General features: G+C 42.2%; 1 protein-coding gene across 2 annotated transcripts; it reads left to right on the forward strand.

Annotated features, from left to right (window-relative positions):
* The first annotated feature begins 3059 nt into the window (after positions 1–3059).
* LOC139267284 (calcium homeostasis modulator protein 4-like) lies at positions 3060–15243 on the forward strand. Of its 2 annotated transcripts, none has more exons than XM_070885339.1 (3): positions 3060–3608; positions 8601–9039; positions 13072–15243. In XM_070885339.1, exons 1-2 carry the CDS (start codon positions 3060–3062, stop codon positions 8994–8996), a joined length of 945 nt encoding a protein of 314 aa, XP_070741440.1. In that variant the 3' UTR covers positions 8997–9039; positions 13072–15243. The 2 variants fall into 2 exon arrangements, with proteins under 2 accessions (XP_070741440.1, XP_070741438.1); XM_070885337.1 differs by lacking the exon at positions 3060–3608 and adding an exon at positions 6359–6409.
* The last annotated feature ends 4303 nt before the right edge of the window (positions 15244–19546 follow it).

The following is a 19546-nucleotide window of genomic DNA, read 5'->3' on the forward strand; positions in this document are numbered from 1 at the left end:
TTGATGGCTTCTGTTGCTACTACTTGCTGTCGAAATCCTGTTCTGCTGGTTTTGTCTGTGTGTGGGGGTAGCAGCTTTTCAAATCCTTGTTCCATTATTTCGTTAGTTGTCGTACCTGCATTGTAAATCAACCTCGTTTCTTCTTCCCCTACCAAGAATGTCTGTGCAACCAGTGCTGCTGCCTCTAAGGTCATGTTCTTGGTCTCTATGAGCTTTCGGAATATGCCTGCGTGGCCTATTCCTTCAATGAAAAAGTCTCTCAGCATTTCTCTGCTCAGTTCATCGGAGAACTCACATAAATTAGCCAACCTCCGAAGTTCCGCCACGAAGTCGGGTATGCTCTAGCCCACACAGCGTCTGTAATTGTAGAACCTGTGTCTGACCATGTGTAGGCTGCTCACTGGCTTCAGGTGGTCTCTTACCAGTGTGCTCAATTCTTCAAACGACTTGCTTGCTGGTTTCCCAGGTGCCAACAGATCCTTCATTAAAGCGTATGTTTTCGAGCCACAGCTGGTCGAGAGATGGACTCTTCTCTTGTCTGCCTTATCGTCGCCTAACCAGTCTTTGGTTACAAAGCTTTGCTGGAGCCTTTCTATAAAGTCCTCCCAATTGTCTCCCACATTGTACTTTTCATCTGATCCGTTGTTTGCCATTCTGTGGATTCTGTAATCCCGTAACCCGTCGCCACTCTAAAGTCCTGTCCCCTCAGTACAGGTTCACACGAGGCATGTAGTGAAGTCAAGGTCACTCTGGATCTGCACCTTTTATTTCACAGCTCTGGAATGCTGCACTTGCCTGAGACCTGTGCTTACATACCTGTCTCTTGCAAGTGCACACCCGGTGGTAAGGTATGCTGGTGGTTACAGGTCATATCTTATTACAGTCATGTATAGCATGTTGGGATACAGTTATATATAATAATGTAAGATACATGACAGAAGGCAACACAGCGGTGGCGGCAAAAGAGGCGATTAAGGTTTTAAAAAATGTCTATTTCTAGTAGTTTCTCATTTATCAAAGGCAAGAATGAGCAAACATGCAGGAAACATGTCGATTAGATAAAGCTACGGCACACGGATAAACCGGAACAGTCTGATGAAGACACAATCAGTGACCAACCAACCTACCCTCAGTCATCAGAGGACTCTGCTGTCATCAATGAATCTGGACTTTCAATCCCTGACATGGTCATTGCCACTCCCATCAGATCGGCTACCCAGCCCCCAGTCATATCAGACTCAGAACGCTCAAGTAAGGCTGGAGTTGAACTGAGATGATCAACTCGGGAGCGGAAAGCCCAGGACCGTCTCAATTTGTAAAAAGACCGTTACTAATATCTTAAAGAGGGATATTGTCATATATATATGCTTGGGTTTACTGGCCACTAGGTGGCGCCACTGTCGGATGTCATTGGGCTGTGCGCACATGTGCGCGGCCCAGTTATAAAAGGCCAGCCATCTTGTAATGTAATCACTTTGGGCCCTCATAAAGTAGAGCCAGCTTTGTACCTGTTCGGAGTTTACAGTATTCAGTCTATTGAGTTATTGCATGCACAAAAACAACTTTCCGAGGTATCTGCGCTCCTCCAATTCTGTCCCTTTGAGCATCTCCAATTTTAACTCATCATCATAGGCAGTCCCTCGGAATTGAGGAAGACTTTTTTCTCTCTAAAAATGAATCCTTAGGTGACTGAACAGTTGAATACGAGAACCACAGCCCCTGTCACAGGAGGGACAGGCAGTCATTGAGGGAAAGGGTAGGTGGGGCTGGTTTGCCGCATGCTCCTTCCGCTGCCTGCGCTTGATTTCTGCATGCTCTCAGTGATGAGACTCGAGGTGCTCAGCGCCCTCCTGGATGCACTTCCTCCACTTCGGGTGGTCTTTGGCCAGGGACTTTCAGGTGTCAGTGGGGATGTTGCACTTTATCAGGGAGGCATTGAGGGTGTCCCTGTAACATTTCCTCTGCCCACCTTTGGCTCGTTTGCCGTGGGGATCAAGTGTGGTCAGTGCTTCAATGCTGGGGATGTTGGCCTGGTCGAGGACACTAACGTTGGTGCGTCTGTCCTCCCAGGGGATTTGCAGGATCTTGCGGAGACATCGTCGGTGATATTTCTCCAGCGACTTGAAGTGTCTACTGTATATGGTCCATATCTATACTCCCACCATTGATGGCTGTGCCTTCAGCTGCCAAATCCCTAAACTCTGGAATTCCCTCCCTAAATCTCTCTGCCTCTCTTCTTCTTAGGCAATCCCTCGGAGTCGAGGATGACTTGCTTCCACACTAAAATGAGTTCTTGGGTGACTGATGAGACCAATGCGGGATCGACAGTCTCTGTCACAGGTGGGGCAGACGGTGGGTGGGGTGCTTGATTTGTCATACACTCCTGCTTTTTGTGCTTGGATTCTGCGTGTTCCCAGATAAGAGACTCGACTCGAAGTGTGCGATGCCTTCTCGGATGCTCCTACTCCACTTTGACCGGCCTTCGGCCAGGGATTCCCAAGAGTCAGTGGAGAGGCTTTGAGGGTGTCCTTGAAGTGTTTTCTCTGCCCTCCTGGGGCTCGCCTTGTCTCCTTTAAAACACTCCTTTAAACCTAATAAACGCCCATTAAACTCTTCTGCCCTAATATCCCCTTCTGTGGCCCGGTGTTAAATTTTGTTTGATTATTCTCTTGTGAAACATTCTGGGACGTTTTACTACATTAAAAGTTGCTATATAAATGCAAGTTGTTGATGGTGTTGTGAAGCAGGATTATACTTGAATTAAAAATACAAAAACATAAGTAATTAGCCATTCAAAAGTAAAACGGTTAAGAAGTGAATAAGTTAGAAATGCAAAATGTCTTCAAAAGATCGAAAACAAATTATCATACTTTCTGTCCTCTACTAATTATACATCATCTTGCAATGGCAATGAGAAGCAAATTGGAGATTTCAACAAAGGAAGTGACACTGCGTGTTAATAAGAAGCTGCATTCTCTGTGGTCTGCCTTATAATCGCAAACCCCGAATTGAAGGCAACACAGCGGTGGCGGCAAAAGAGGTGGTTAAGGTTTAAAAAAATGTCTATTTCTAGTAGTTTCTCATTTATCAAAGGTAACCAGAGAACGATTCTAAATGTAATGATAGCATTGGTGACAATCTTTGGCCAACAAGCATTCTCGTTTTTTGCCTTCAATTGTCCATGTAAGCCAACAGTAAACCTGTACTACGGCCTGGCTTTTACTGTAGTTCCTGCACTGGTTTTGCTGGTCTTTGGATATGCTATTAATGATATGACCTGGAAATTAATAATCAGTTTTAGAAATGGCCCAAATTTGAAGTATAAAAGTTTCAAACTAACCTGCTTCGTTCTTTGCAACATAACGGGAACAGCCACAATCGCTCCAGTAACCTGGCTGGCAGTTACTCTGCTAAATGGCTTGTATTACGGGTGCGGCATGAGTGAGTTTTTATCAGTTGATAGTTGGAAAGCTTTTGACAACATCAGTCTTCCGGAGCAGAGGAACATTCTCGCTCGCTTTCCCTGTCTTAAAGTCAGCATTAACGAGATAAAAAACATCAGTGAATTAAGAAATGAAGGCAATCGTATTCTTCTGTTCCAGTCCCAGGTATGTACGGGTGAAAGATTGTTTTCTTAATTTAGTCTTCCAGTCGTATACTTACTTTGATTTCGAACAGTAAAAAATTAATTATGACATTTCATTTTTTTTAATTATTTAAAAATCTATTTGATTGTCCGTTATTCATCAAAGTTGTGTTTACCACGTTTAGTAAACTTAAAATATGAAAGTATGCATTACTTTACAATGGTGATAAAGGATCATTCATACAAAATACTAAGCATGTTAAGTCTTTTAACTTTAGAAAAATAGTTCAGTACTCACTAAACTTGCAGATGTAAGCTGAAACCCATTCTCATAATGTGCTTCAAACAGAACAAATGACAGTGTTGCATCAGAAATATGAAGCTGAATAGAAGGCACAATCTTCCCTTGTAATAGTACTGAGCTCTCTCACACGTTCTAGATTGCTATTAAATGTCAGTTATAAGTAAGATTTCTTAAAGTTTTATTTTGTTGTGATTCTAACCGCTTTCTGTCCATCATCTCCTAGCGTAATGCTGGAAACAATAATAATTCCACTCCTGTGTGTTTGCCTACATTACAACAGTGACTATTTTTCAAAAACAATTGGTTGTGAAGGCCTTTGGAACATTCTGAAGTTGTGAAAGGAACTATTTAAATACAAGTTCTTTTTTCTTTCTTTGACTGAATGCTGATGTGTGCCTGTAATGTATGTTTACTATATTATGATGCAAACAAATTATAGAAACTGCATTAGAATATATGGGAAATAGATTACATTTTGTAGGACCCATTTTCCTCTGGTTTGCACCCAGGAACTGCTCAGTAGTTGGGTGTAAAGAAAAGGAAAAAGAGGCAGAGACATGTGATGCTCGATCTTTGCCCATTTAGCATTGCCATGGGATTTCCAGAGTATACCGGGAGGTGTAACCTTTTAAATTGACTATAAATGAGGAGTAAGTGATGTCACAACACTTGCCTGCCTTGTTTGCCTCCTCCAGCACCCAATGGATGCCCATTATGAAGGACACATAGAAGACAAAAATCGTGCACCCTGCCATCCTGAGATAGAAGAGCTGAGACCATGGAGGAGCCAAAAAAGTCATTTTCCTTTTTTTCAGGTCCCCGTTGCTCTTTGGGACTGCAGCCTTCTGGCTGCTGCTTTGAGACAGTAACCAGAAGATCTCACAGCTAGCAGCAGAAATCTAGCGCAGAAATCTATAGGGATTTTCACCCCCATTTCCAGCTGTTTGGCCCTGCTGGGTAAATCAATGTTCACCCTACATGCTTCACTGGTGAACTTTGGAAATGCAGCTCATCTGTAGCATTTGTCCAGATTGGCTAATTAAAGTTAGCCAATCACTGAGCAATAGGTGCAATACCTTGAAATGGTCCGACTTGCTGATGGTCCTTGCAGGAGAGTGACGGCAATAAAGAGAGCAACAGGATTGGAGGTCACCAAGGTCCAGGTCGCTGATTGGAGCGTGGGCAGGTACAGCTAGAGCGGCGAGGTTGGGGCGCAGGAGCAGCGAGTGATCGGGGCCCAGGAGAGGCGTGAGTCGGGGGCCCAAAGAGGCAAGGGCCCAGGGGCAGCAGGGGCCAGCCCACACTGTGATATGTGTGTGCACTAGGTCCGTGCAGTTGAGCTGGTCCCCAGTCGTCTTGGCTAATTCTTGTCACTGGGTCAAGACCTAGCTCTGTCAAGCCCATGTGATGGCTGGTGTGCAACGACCACCAAACGTTAAAAAAATCCACACACAGACATCTTCCACCCTTCAACCTGTAGTTTGGGACCTGGAATATTCGATCCTTCATTGAAACATCTGTGAACTCATTCCTTTTTGGCGTGGAAGCAAGTCATCCTCGACACGAGGGACTGCCTATGATGATATGATTGGACCGAGGAAAATGACCGGTAACAAATACAGGTATATCCAGATCAGATGGAATGTACTTTGGGTGCACTCCATCACCCAACTGAGGGACGGAAATCGCTCCCTTATGTCATACTGTAAAATAGAAATTATAATGCAGTGTGGCCGATAGGACTTTTATTTTAAGTTTGCAATATCTGTTGTTTTATGGTGTGTGGCTCAGATTTACTTTCAGTCTAACTGCGATCTCTATGTAACCTTCATTATTCCATTCAAGTATATAAAATCTGACTGTTTTAGCTGTTCTTACATTTGTACTGAAAACAGCCAAATCACATGCTTTTGCTTCAATATGCAACCTTGTGTTGTAACTATATTTTATGTAATACATTTCTAAAGGTATAACAAAATCAGGAACTACATTGCAGAAGTTGCCTTAAAATGTGCAAACTGTCATTTTAGCACATATCCCTGAACTTTTGAAATCACTGTTGTAATTCTTGCATCCACCACCTTTGTTTTTCATATCGTTCCCCAACCCCCGTCCCTCCCAACCCCCTACTTTCCAAACCCTGCCTGCTCCATGCACAATCCCCCACGGCTGAGGGAATGTGCCAGCCAATCAAATTCCATGCCAGTGCCACAATGTAACTCGTCTGCCAGGAACTGTGTGTGAGAAAAACCTCTGGAGAGCATCAGACTCACTCCTTCTGGGAGAATGCCTGGCGTCCAGTCTCTGCCTCCTCCCGACAGCACTAGGGCCTTGCTGTGTGGGCTATCCTCCTTGGGATGTCTTGTCCTAGTGAGAGACCATCAGCGGCAGGTCGGTGCCATAAAAGGAGCGGCAAGCGGCGGCCCATGGACAGCGTGGCGGTTATACCTCTGCAAGGTACAGCGTGAGCTGGTGCAGGAGGGGCGATGGCAGCGAAGAGGGACGTCATCAAGGTTCAGGTCAGTGATTGGAGCGTGGGCAGATACAGCAGGACCGGCGGGATTGGGGCGAAGAAGCGGAAAAAGATTGTAGAAGGACGTGATCGGGGCCCAGGAGAGGCGTGGATTACGGGGCCCAGAAGAGGCGAGGGCCCAGGGGCAGCATAGACCAGCCCACACTGTGATATGTGTGCGCCCTAGGTCGGTGCAGCAGAGCTGGTCTTGGTTAATCCTTGCCACTGGACCAAGACCTAGTTTTATCAAGCCCGTGTGGTGGCTGGCATGCAACGGCCACCCCATGTTAAAAACATCCACGCACAGGCATCTTCCACCCTTCAGGATGTAGTTCAGGACCTGGAATATTAGGTCCTTCATTGAAACACCTGTGAACTCATCCTTTTTTTGGCTTGGAAGCAAGTCATCCTCGTTTTGAGGGACTGCCTGTGATGATGATGATGATAAGAAACATGGCAGCCAAGTTGCACACACCAATGTCCCACAAACAGCAATGAGAAAACCACCAGATAATCTGTTTTAGTGATGTTGATTGATGGACAATATTGGGCAGGACGCCAGGGAGAACTCCCCTGCTCTTCTTCAAAATAATGCCATGGGACTTCTTACATCCACCTGAAAAAAGATGAGGCCTTGACTTAACGTGTAATCTGAAAGGCAGTGTAGTACTCTCTTAGTACTGCACTGGAGTGTCAACCTAAATTTTGAGCTCAAGTCTCTGGAGTGGGACTTGAACCACAACGCTTTGACTCAGAGTTCTACCACTGAGGTACGACCGACTCATCTATAATCTTATTATAGATATTTTTTATCTATAATAAGCTCAGCAGCTCTGCAACCTAACAGGCACAATAATGAGTGAGAACTTATAGTTTGTCATTTTATTTCATATATCCATGGTTATAAAATATTACAAGTATATAAGTTTTCTATATTGCTATTGGCATTACTATTAACTCATACAGTATTTGTTGTAGAAGAAGAATTTGTTAAATCATAGATGCCCACCTCAGGCACCAGATTTTGCTTGGCACAGTTGCCAGATAACAGAAAATGGATTGCTCTAACTTGGGCCTCTTATCGTGCTCCATCCCTGTTTCAGCTCGCCATTGCTCAACTGCTCTGTTCCCAGGTCTAGTGGTGCATCACTTGCAGAAATGCATTGCACCCCAGGAAGGTTTAATAACTTCCCAACTGATTAATGAAATTCTCATTAACATTTCAGAGAAATTTCTTGATTTTTTGATCTTCATTTGGAGATTGTGGCAACAAATAGTCATTCCATTAAAAATTTGATTATTTTAAACCCAAACTGCATTTTCTTGCTCTAGATAATTGAGAGATTTCAGGGAGGCATAAGGAGGTGAATGGGATAGAAAAGTTAAATCTGAACCATTATTTCAAATTAAAACCTGGCTGTAGGACAAATTTAAATGAGAGAAATGCAAATTTAGGACTGATGGCAGTAGCAGCTACTTCAGTAGCAGCTCTTGACTTTGTGTGATGGTGTAAAATGGGCGATAATGAGTTGGTAGCCTTCAATGGAGATCATGGGGCCAAGTTTCGGCCTGAATTGCTCCTGTTTTTTTGGAGTAACTGGTTTAGAATGGAGTATCTTAGAAATTGCAATACTCGGCATTTAGTTTGCTCCAGTTCTAGTCAGTTAGAACAGTTTCAGTTTGGAACAGATTTTTTTTTTCAAAAGGGGGCGTGTCTGGCAACTTATGCCCGTTTTGAAAGTTTAGGCAGTGAAAACATACTCCAAACTAACTTAGAATGGAGTAAGTGTAGCGCGCATGTGCAGAGGTCCCGGCACTGTTTTCAGCGCAGGGACCTGGCTCCGCCCCCCACAGCTCATGCTGCGCCGCGCCCAGCTCCAGAGGACCTGCAGGGAGCCGGAGAATAGGTGAGTTTTTTTTAGGCGCACTTTGTGGCGCGAAAAACGGGCATCCGGCGCAGCCCAGACATAAAACGAGCTCATTTCACATTATTGTGCAAAATCAAAATTACCCCCAAAAAGTGTTCATCTGACACAATCAAATGGATCTATTTTACACACCGCCTAATTTTACTTTCCATTTGATCTGATTGCATCAGCTTTCCGCTGAGCGAGTTAAGTTAAACTAACTGTACAAATTTGACTGCAGATTCTTTCAGATAAATCAAATGTTTCTAACTTTTTTTCTTTTTACCATAGGTGGCTGGTTGGATTTTAATTGCCTGTGTGACTATTGTTGCTTTTCTGGCTGTCTGTATTCCAAGATATTGCTCTCCTCTCAGTTTTCTACACCTAAGCTACTGGGCACAATATCTAGAAAATGAAGATAGCCTCTTTCAAGAGACGGTTAAAAAACATTCTCAACTGTATGCTTTGAAGCACATCAAGAAGTTCTTTGGGTTTGCACCAGAGGAGAAACAAGTGAAGAAAATCCGCTTACCTGCCAGAGCAGACTGGACAATGATCTCAGGCATTAATATGTTCACTAAATTGGAGCATGACCACTGTCAGTACAGTCTCCTGCACACGTGGGCTGATGAATCAACTGTGGATGGTCATTATATTCCAGTAGATGATGTGGTGTTGGAAGCATAAAAAATTTCAGCCTGGAATATCCTAGTGAATGCAATCCCAACAGGTACATCTGCATTACACCCACTGGTGACCTTTGTTGCTGACCCTACCAAAGTTCATGAAGTCAGAGGGCGGTATCATTAGGTTCACCTCCAACTTTGCCAAGTTGGGAGTGAACATAGAGCACTATGCCCTGCAACGAGACTGTACCTAGCCTTGCTCCAGGCCCCTGCTTAGAAAATGAAAGAGGCCACTTCGGCCAGGAAACTGCTTGCAATGTTAAAAAACAAATTTTTGGAGGGGTCCAAACCCCGACCCTGCCTGAATCTCCAGGAGGGTATCACTTCCACCAGATGTTGATGACATATGCCTGATGAAACCAGGTATACCTCCACCAATGCTTTGCCATGCCCCAACTGAGAACCAGGGCAGAGCAGCTCCTGACTTAGTGAGTCCATGACCTTTTCTCCTCTCGCCCCCAACCTCACCCACCCCACTGTATGTCGATGGCCTTGTAGGGACAGGCAGAGGCTTTGTTCCCACAAGGCTATACCAGAAATGTTGGCACAGGGCCAGGACCTGGCATATCTGGATCCCTAGTGGGGTTTATGATCATTCCAGAAGATTCCTGCCAAGATTACAAGAAAGTTTCCACTAGAACAACTGAAGAATTTGGGCCCCTTAATAACAATTTTGAAACTTTGGCATTGGCATTTGCTATTATACATTTAATTGGACTTTATCTTGAAGGATTGTAAATTTAATGTAAACAAAATACCATTGTGCCGAAAATTCCGGCCTCGCCGGGTCCATGTGAACTGCGCATGGACCCAGTGAGGCCTTGCAAAAGCCGGTTTTCGGGGCATGATACGCATGTGCCGAAAACTGTTTTTTCCGATCTGTCAAGATTTCTCTTGACAGATCCTCCACATCCCTGGGAAAAGGACATCCGTGCGGGAAAAATTGGGCTATTTTCCCAGCTCATGCCCAGCGAATGTCATTCAAACTTTTACGCCTGATAAAAGCAGGCGTATAGCTTACTTTTTCCAGCATAAGAGTTTTAAAACATATAAAAATTAAATTTAACTATACATTTTTATGTTAAAAACCCTGTCCATTAAGATAAGTTTATTTTCAACCCTGTTAAAACACATTAAGAAAAATTCCCCCAAATCTTTTTTTTCTAAAACATTTAATTAATTTTAATTTCAATTAATTTTAAATATGTGAGGTGTTTTTTTTATTATGTTGAATTTCTTGTTTTGGGGGTTATTCTCATTGATAGTAATGGCAACTCGTAAAAACAGAGTTCCCATTATTATCAATGAGAATACTAAAGAGTGATTGGTGGTCCAAGCCCATGTGACTGCAGCATTTTCGTACATACAAGGAAGTCATTTCCCCGTACGCTGCGCATTGAATTAAGGCCTCCGACTGGAATTGAAGGCGCCTCCGTGTTCATCAGGTACTTTGTAATTATATTCCAGTAGATGATGTGGTGTTGGAAGCATAAAAAATTTCAGGTCAGAGGTGTTCGTCCGAAGGAAGCCTCTGACTGGAATTTTCCCCCCAATTATGTTATAATAAACTCGAGAAGGGAAAATCTAACTAAAGTTTAAAGGGATAATTAATTTTTCATTAAAAGAAACTGGTGGAGAACAGTATAGGTGGTCCTACTAATTGCTGTGTTTGATAACATCTCAACAGGGAAGCAAAACATTGGCATTTCTAAGCATCTAATATCAGTCTAAGGAGACACTTTGGCTCCAATTCTAACATAACGATTGAAACACAGCATTCTTCGCATCATTGTTTTAGTTGCATAACCATATACATTAAAAAAATATTTTAATGCACAACCAGAATGACCTTTAAATTCACTTGGCAACAACAACAAAAACTTGTATTTATATAGCACCTTTAATGAACTAAAACATCCCAAGGCACTTCACAGACATGGTTCAAACAAAATTTGAAATAGGGCTACATAAGGAGATATTAGAACAAATGAGTAAAGCTTGGACAAAGAGGTAGGTTTTAAGGAGTATCTTAAAGGAAGAGTGGCAGAGAGGTTTAGGGAAGGAATTCCAGCGGTTAGTGCCTACGCCGCTGAAGGCATGGCTGTGAATGGTGGAGCAATTAAAATCAGGGATGCACCAAAGCCCAGATTTGAAGGAGTGCAGAGATCTTGAAGGCATGTAGGGCTGGAGGAGGTTACAGAGATAGGGAAGGGCGAGGCCATGGAGCGATTTGAAAACAAGGATGGGAATTTTCATATCAAGGCATTGCTGGACCGGGAGCCAATGTAAGTCATGGATGATGGGTGAATGGGACTTGGTGCAAGTTAGGATATGGGTGGCAGAGTTTTGGATGAGCTCAAGTTTATATAGGGTGGAAGATGGGGGGCCGCCCAGGAGAGTATTGGAATAGTCAAGTCTAGAGGAAAAAAAGGCATGGATGAGGGTTTTAGCAGTAGATGAGCTGAGGCAGGGATGGAGTCGGGCAATGTTCTGAAGGTTGAAATAAGCGTTCTAGGTGATGGAGCAGATATGAGGTTAGAAGCTCATCTCGGTGTCAAGTACAACACCAAGGTGCGAATGGTCTGGTTCAGCCTTAGGCAGTTGTCAGGGAATGGAATGGAGTCGGTGGCTAGGGAACGGAATCTGTTTAATTGGAGGTAATTTCTGCTCATCCATTATTAAATGTCAGACAAGCACTCTGACAAATCAGAGACAGTGGAGCAGGCAAGAGAGGCAGTGGTGAGGTGGAGCTGGGTATCGTCAGCGTACATGTGGAAATTTACGTGTTTACAGATGATGACGCAGAGGGGCAGCATGTAAATGGGAAATAGGAGGGGGCCAAGGATAGATCCTTGGGGGACTCCAGAGTTAACAGTGTGGGAGTGGGAAGAAAAGCCATTGCAGGTGATTCTCTGGTTACAAATGAATAGATAAAAACGGAAACAGGCGAGGGCAGCCCTACCTTTGACTTTGATAAGGGCCATTTCGGTACTGTGGCAAGGGTGCAAACCCGATTGGAGAGATTAAAACATGGAATTGCGGGAAAGATGAGCGTGGATTTGGAAAGTGACGATGTGTTCAAGGACTTTGGAGAGGAAAGGGAGCTTGGAGATTAGGCGGTAATTTGCAAGGACAGAGGGATCAAGGGTGATGATCAACAAAAAAAAGGGCCCAATTTATATTGTGGTTAGAAGCTCATTGAAATGCCTCACTTGGCACTGATAATTATATACTTTATATTGTACATAATAAATTCATATCAGAAGTAACTCTTGCCTTTAATAACTTGAGCTTTGTGTTGAAGGTGGCTGATCCAATCACTAAAGAAACATAGAAACATAGAAAATAGGTACAGGAGTAGGCCATTCGGCCCTTCGAGCCTGCACCGCCATTCAGTGAGTTCATGGCTGAACATGCAACTTCAGTACCTCATTCCTGTTTTCTCGCCATACCCCTTCATCCCCCTAGTAGTAAGGACTACATCTAACTCCTTTTTGAATATATTTAGTGAATTGGCCTCAACAACTTTGTGTGGTAGAGAATTCCACAGGTTCACCACTCTCTGGGTGAAGAAGTTTCTCCTCATCTCGGTCCTAAATGGCTTACCCCTTATCCTTAGACTGTGACCCCTGGTTCTGGATTTCCCCGACATTGGGAACATTCTTCCTGCATCTAACCTGTCTAAACCCGTCAGAATTTTAAACGTTGCTATGAGCTCCCCTCTCATTCTTCTGAACTCCAGTGAATACAAGCCCAGTTGATCCAGTCTTTCTTGCTATGTCAGTTCGCCATCCCTGGAGTCAGTCTGGTGAACTTTCGCTGCACTCCCTCAAGAGTAGTGTTTATTTTTCTTGCTGGCTGGAAGATTGGCCTAAAAGGAAAATATATCCATATATAACCATTACTAAAGTGGAAGTGAGCAAGCATCAACTTGGGCGAAGCTAATGGCGGAGTGGCACAAATTTGTTCAGCAAATTGTGGCAATTTGTAATTCACAGGGTAACTCTTCCTCACCACAAATTGCTGGCCAATTTTGCACATTAATAACGGTGTGTGTCATTCTGTTATTTTTTCAGCAAATTCTGCATGAATAAATCAAACACCAGAAAGGGACTGCAATTTTGAATAAATAACTACCGGCAGCAGGATCCAGAAATGGGCGACTGTGTTGATGCTCAGGAGTAGCAGAGCCATGGGGCACCGACGATAGCAAGTGGCTGTGCGTTGGAAATTGGGAAGCAGAATCTTGTGGCCGCAAATAGTTTTCAGCCAGTGAGCACCAGATATGTTTTCAATTTTAAAAAAACTTAGAAACGATTTTATAATAAAAAAACATGGGTGGACAAAAGGCAGCCATAGAGAGGAAAAGCAGAATGCTCCAATGGCCACCAAAATGGCACAATCTTTAATCAGTATCAAATTTTATGGAGGGAATGAAATCTTGAAAGTAAATTCTTACTTTCAATTTAAATAAAAACTTAAATGGCTGAAGAAACGCATCAATATTTATCTTATCTACCTTTAGCTGAGTTGGCACAGACATTTGGAATTTGGCAATCAATTTACAGGTAGTTCTTATTTAAGACAAAAACATGACAGCAGAAAGTTAAGTGGTTCAGACAGGAAATCATTAAAGTGATGAAGTCAAAAGATAGAAGAGCCTTCAACCTCACTATTTGAAAACATAGATGAAAGACCAATGTACTAACCTACCAAGTCACCTAGTTATAGGTCTCATGTTTTAGCCAACAATAATTGATCATTATTCCGAACAAGCATCCTAACATTACTCAATAGCAGTAGGTGCAACATTTCCTAACAAATCTGCCTTCCACTGCTTTTATTGCACCTACCTTTAAATATGTCTGCTTATATGAGTTGAAGTGAGAATCAGGAAACAGAACTAGGAGGTGGAGATATTCTATCCTCGCCTGTGATTTACAACTTATCTATTACTTGGACATTGAGACAGTCCTACTTCCCAATTGCACATTCATTGAAATGTCAGTTACATTCAGAGTACAATAAAAATAATATGTGTTGTTTCTTTGGTTTAAATAGAGTGAACAGACATACTTATAGATGCTGATCAGGCAGGGGATTAGTTGGGCAGGAGGGAAATACAATGTCAAATATTAGATGTTTGAAACAGAGTATGAGGGATCACTGCAGTGGCCTTGTGTTGTACCCCAAGGTTTTAATTTTGATTTCCTAATTTTTTTCATTCCTCCACAATTTAGCTTCCCACATCCACAAAGTTGTCCTTAATTAAGAGTGCGGAACAGATCAGATATCCCATACTCCCAATTGCCATGGATAATAGTGAAGTTAAAAATAAAATTAAAACTAACTACCACACACTAGAAATGTGAACTGCAGATATTTAATACTGTATCTGCTTCTGCACAGTTTAAAACAAAAGTAACAAGAACGATGCTCAGTTGCTCAGAACTAATGCAAATTGGTGGTGGTTACTCTTTGTTATTTCACAAACTTGAAATGAGGACACACTGTAGACTGAGATAATAACATAAAGTGTGATAAATGAAACTTTGTACCAGGAAATGTTCTCATTGTTTACTTTAGAATGTGTTCTGAGTAGGTGGGCATTTGACTCTCTATTTATATATAAGAGACACCACAAAAAAAGAACAGTAAGAATGGGTTAACTTCATGAAAGGCAATTCTGGAAGGACTGTGTTGCTTATTTGGAGGGGGATTTCTGAATAAAAGTTGACTTCAACCATATAATATGAGAAGAACATTTTTAGAGGCCATTACTGTTGCAGAAATATTTTGTAAAGAAGGAAAGATGAAAAATAGTTCAATCTCTTCCTAAATGTTATAATTTTCAGTCCTCACTATCCCAGTACCTAACCTAAAACCGTGGAACAGTCCAATAGATTATTGTAGATGGGGCCTGCTCAATTAAAACACCCTCCCAACAACCCTTGAAAGGGATTATAATTTGTATTATTTTGCTCATAGCATTGTAGTTTGTGCTTCTAAGTATGATGTGAACATTTATTATTTAAAAATGTGTTTAGAATTGAAAGACAAACATAGTCATAATCAGGCTATGTGCTTTGATTTGTGTAATAGTGATAAAGTAAATATAACTCTTCATACATATCTTTGACTAGATTTGCTGAAAAACATGTGTATTTTCTGAACTGTCTACTTATTCAGTATTTGTAACTGGCGGAGTTGGCATGGCCTCAAATAAACCACTTATGTGGCTGAATAAAGGTGGTTGTTTTAACTACACCAACTGACTCCCACACCTAGAGAGAGAGGTTTTCAAGTGGACTTTTTGTAATGTAATTTGTAAGTCTAGGTACACCATGGCATAGGGCATTCTGCAATCCATTTTGAATGTCACTTACTCAAAAAAAAGTGGAGGAGATTGGTCAGGCAGGACCACCCCCTCTGAATCCATGTTGGTTGCTGTTTACTAGATTATTGTACAACTAACCCTCAAGTTTGCTCCTAATAAGCAATTTCATTGTTTTACCTCGTGTACCTGGTAAGGCTAATGGGTCTTTGTCACACTTTTAGAAAATGGGCACCTCTGGATCTGCTCCAGTGTTGTTTTTGTAACTTCTTCATAATGACTGTTAATGTTTTACATAATTCGTCCATAGACGCTCAGTACTCTTGAGATAAATACCATCTGTCCCTGGGGATTTATTTGCTTTCAGCCCTTTAAGCCAGTCAAGTAATCTCTTATATATCAAACTTGTTGGCCTAGAGATTCGATTAAATTCGAAAATGAGCGGTGCCACCACGGGCCAAGCTTAACGGCCGCCCTTAAACAGAGCGCAGGCAGCACCGTATTATGGTGCTGCCTGCTGATTTCAATGAGGGCAGAAACTTCCGTGCAATCTGCTCTTTCAGGCAGTAAGATCAGCAGGAGGCCGAAAGTTGGGTCTAATCTATCTGTGCGATATTATCAGGAAATCGTAAATTCTTGAAGTGAACTGCAATGTTTCCAGTCTTGTTTCTCAGTTGACAGAGAGGATATGCAAGATAAATAAAAGCCTAAAAATACACTAATCTGTCACATTTGAAAGAATGCAACCAATATTACCAGTGCTACTAGAATACAAATAAAAGCAACTTATTATTTTAATACACATATATGGTGAATAAGCTTTGTTATTACAGAGGTTTTTCACTGTAAGTCTTTTCAGGAGTATACCTCTCTAGAAAGTACTCGGATAAGCATTTTGAAAAGGCAATGGTGCAGCGAAGGTTCACCAGACTGATTCCTGGGATGGCTGGACTGACATCTGAGGAGAGACTGGATCAACTGGGCCTTTATACATTGGAGTTTAGAAGGATGAGAGGGGATCTCATAGAAACGTATAAGATTCTGACCGGACGGGACAGGTTAGATGCAGGAAGAATGTTCCCGATGTTGGGAAGTCCAGAACCAGGGGACACCGTCTTAAGATAAGGGGTAGGCCATTTAGGACTGAGATGAGGAGAAACTTCTTCACTCAGAGAGTTGTTAACCTGTGGAATTCCCTACTGCAGAGAGTTGTTGATGCCAGTTCATTGGATATATTCAAGAGAGAGTTAGATATGGCCCTTACGGCTAAGGGGATCAAGGGGTATGGAGAGAAAGCAGGAAAGGGGTACTGAGGGAATGATCAGCCATGATGTTATCGAATGGTGGTGCAGGCTCGAAGGGCCGAATGGCCTACTCCTGCACCTATTTTCTATGTTCTATGTACTGGAATTGGGAGACTTGTTTGCAATACTGGATGTCAGAACCGGCATAGGTGATCAATGATTCCTCCCCGAATTGACCAAGAGATGTGAAAAGTCTACTGGATACCCTGAACACCTGAATATGAGTAAATGCAGATGCACAAATTCCTTCAGAAACAGAAGAAAGTCGTTCGGTCTCCTTTCATTGAAAATGTAGTAAACACACACCTGTTACTTCAGAGGGACAGGATGCACATTCGATACAGACGTTTGTAACAATAACAGTAAACATTTACAAAGCCCAGATATTTCATTTCCAGTCTACTGAGATAACTGCAAGTGCTTATTAGTAAGACTTGAAAATCTTGTGTACAAGTGTACATCTTGCATTACACAGCTGACCGACAGTAATGGATTAGGCCTTTAGATGCAGTACAAGTCTCCCAGACTATTCGTAACCAGATGCTGTTCTGTACACATTACATGCCGAAACTCACTGATCTGCTCTGGTTGAGTGCTGGTATGTAATGTGTATAGAACAGGCATTCAATCTGCTGATGTGTTTCTGTAGCAATGAGCTTGAGCCATCTTACTGGACTGGACATAATTTGCATAGTTATTGAAGACTTTGCTGGAGATATATATATCTCTGCTGCTTTTTCCCGGCTCTATGCAGCAACAGCTGCACTCATGGGCGTGTTTTGGAGAGGGAGGTAAGAGGAGCGGCGACATCCAGTATTGCTCAGTGGCGTCAATTTGGCGTGTGTGATTGACGTCACACACTTGATCTTTAAAATACTTGGGGCGAGCGCAGGAAATGGCAGTGCTGCTGATTTGCCCAATATGGCAGCTGCCGCGCTCTGCGCTGGAAGTGGGCAAAATCAAGGCGACCACCATTTTTTCTTCAATACTGGCTTTAATGGCCAGTACTAAAGGTTCCAATTTCTAGGCCATAAAGTCTACTTAGTTTATCACAATTTAAGGAGTCCCGGCATTTTTATACTGGTTTATAGAGGCAGAATATTTGGCGAAATGGCTATGTGAGAGGAAGGACATAATAAAACAAATTTCTTTGTTCCACCTTACAAGAAAACTCAGGGATGGGAAAAGATTATCCAGCCTGTCATTGGTAATAGGTTCATGGATCTGTAGTTACTGGGTGAAATGTATTATCTTTTAAAATATAAATGCACACTAAGCTCCTGCATTGCAAACAGGGGGGTCCATTTTGACTTTTGGCCGGGGGGAATTAGATTGGTCTAGATTTTGCTCTTAAGTGATGAACAAATGTGCCAACCATTCATTACACTTTCCCACAGACTTTTTATGGGATTTTACAGTGGAATTTACTATAAATTATAGAGCAAAAATGATGTGGTGCCCTCGACAGGGATCTAAGACCTGTGTGAACAGGAAAAGCAACTGTGTATCTCCTTAACCAATCAGATTGAAGAATCATTAATGAGCAGCGCAGAGTCTGAAACAGGAAGTGTCAGTTATAATTTATAATTCACTGCCACATCAGGCACATGTAAGGGAGTAAAAAGTACACTTGGGTAAAAAACACACTTTAGTAAAAAGCACACTTAAGTAAAAGGTACACTTAAGACCCAAATAAAACTATGGCATGAAATCAGGTTAAAGGGCGTAGTTTGTGCTTGTGTGCTTATCTTTAAAAACTGCAGACCTAGCTAGAAAAGCCAGAGCAAAGTTAAAACTGTAGAACAACACATTCCAATAGACTGAGATCAGCTCCACATGCAATGGAGAGATAAAGATGTTGCAAGAACACTCAGCAGCCAGTCTGATAAGGGTTAACGAATCAATACAGCTCCGCTGATCAGTTGTAGGCCAACCAGTGGCCATAGAATAGTGACCATGGGGCTAGCACGCCTTGGAAACTGTATAACTGTATGTGCAACCATCAATCGTAGAAGGTCCAGTCGTAGGCGGCTGAGACCGAGATGCTTCCCCTGCATATGCTTGAATAAAGATCAAAAAAGTGAATCCAAGATTTCATCTGATTGATTCTGTGGTCGTTATAAGGGCTGGTGTCGATTCCTTATTTCAGGGAATCCACCTTGAAGAAGAGAAGTCTTCTTTTTACCCTATCACACATAAAGTGAAGTAAAGAGAGAGAAAGAAAAATATGATTAAGAGAGAAAGATAAAAGAGACAACAAAACCGTTTTTTAAATTATTTCTTTAAATCTCCAACAATAATTAAAATATGAAGGAATGAGACTCCACACTTGTAAAAGTTAATTTTCATTGCCAGAAAGATTGTTTGCCATTAATTAAGACTCATCACGCCATTAAAAGTTTATTTCCACTGGCCTAACTTTTTCTGGCAAGTTTAATGGGCATCTATTGCACAAGTACAGCAACTTCGTGCCATTCCATGTATTTCAATGCTGAGTCTATTGGCAAGATACTGTTATAGTGAAGCTTCTGAAGGAGCAAGGCAACTTGGACAGCAACTTTCTGATTTCTGTGTTTAACTGAAGATGATTGTAGTTGTTGGAGATCATTCATCTCAGCCCTAGGACATCGTTGCAGGAGTTCCTCAGGGCAGTGTCCTAGGCCCAACCATCTTCAGCTGCTTCATCAATGACCTTCCTTCCATCATAAGGTCAGAAGTGGGGATATTAGCTGATAATTGCACAGTGTTCAATTCCATTCGCATTTATTAGCCATCCCTAATTACCCTTGAGACGGTGGTGTTAAGCCACTTTCTTGAATATGACTGCAGTCCATGTGGTGAAGGTACTCCCACAGTGCTGTTACGGAGGGCTTTCCAGGATTTTGACCCAGTGATGATGAAGGAACAGTGATA

Source organism: Pristiophorus japonicus, chromosome 7 (genome assembly GCF_044704955.1).
Source record: "Pristiophorus japonicus isolate sPriJap1 chromosome 7, sPriJap1.hap1, whole genome shotgun sequence".
Classification (NCBI taxonomy): Eukaryota; Metazoa; Chordata; class Chondrichthyes; family Pristiophoridae; genus Pristiophorus; species Pristiophorus japonicus.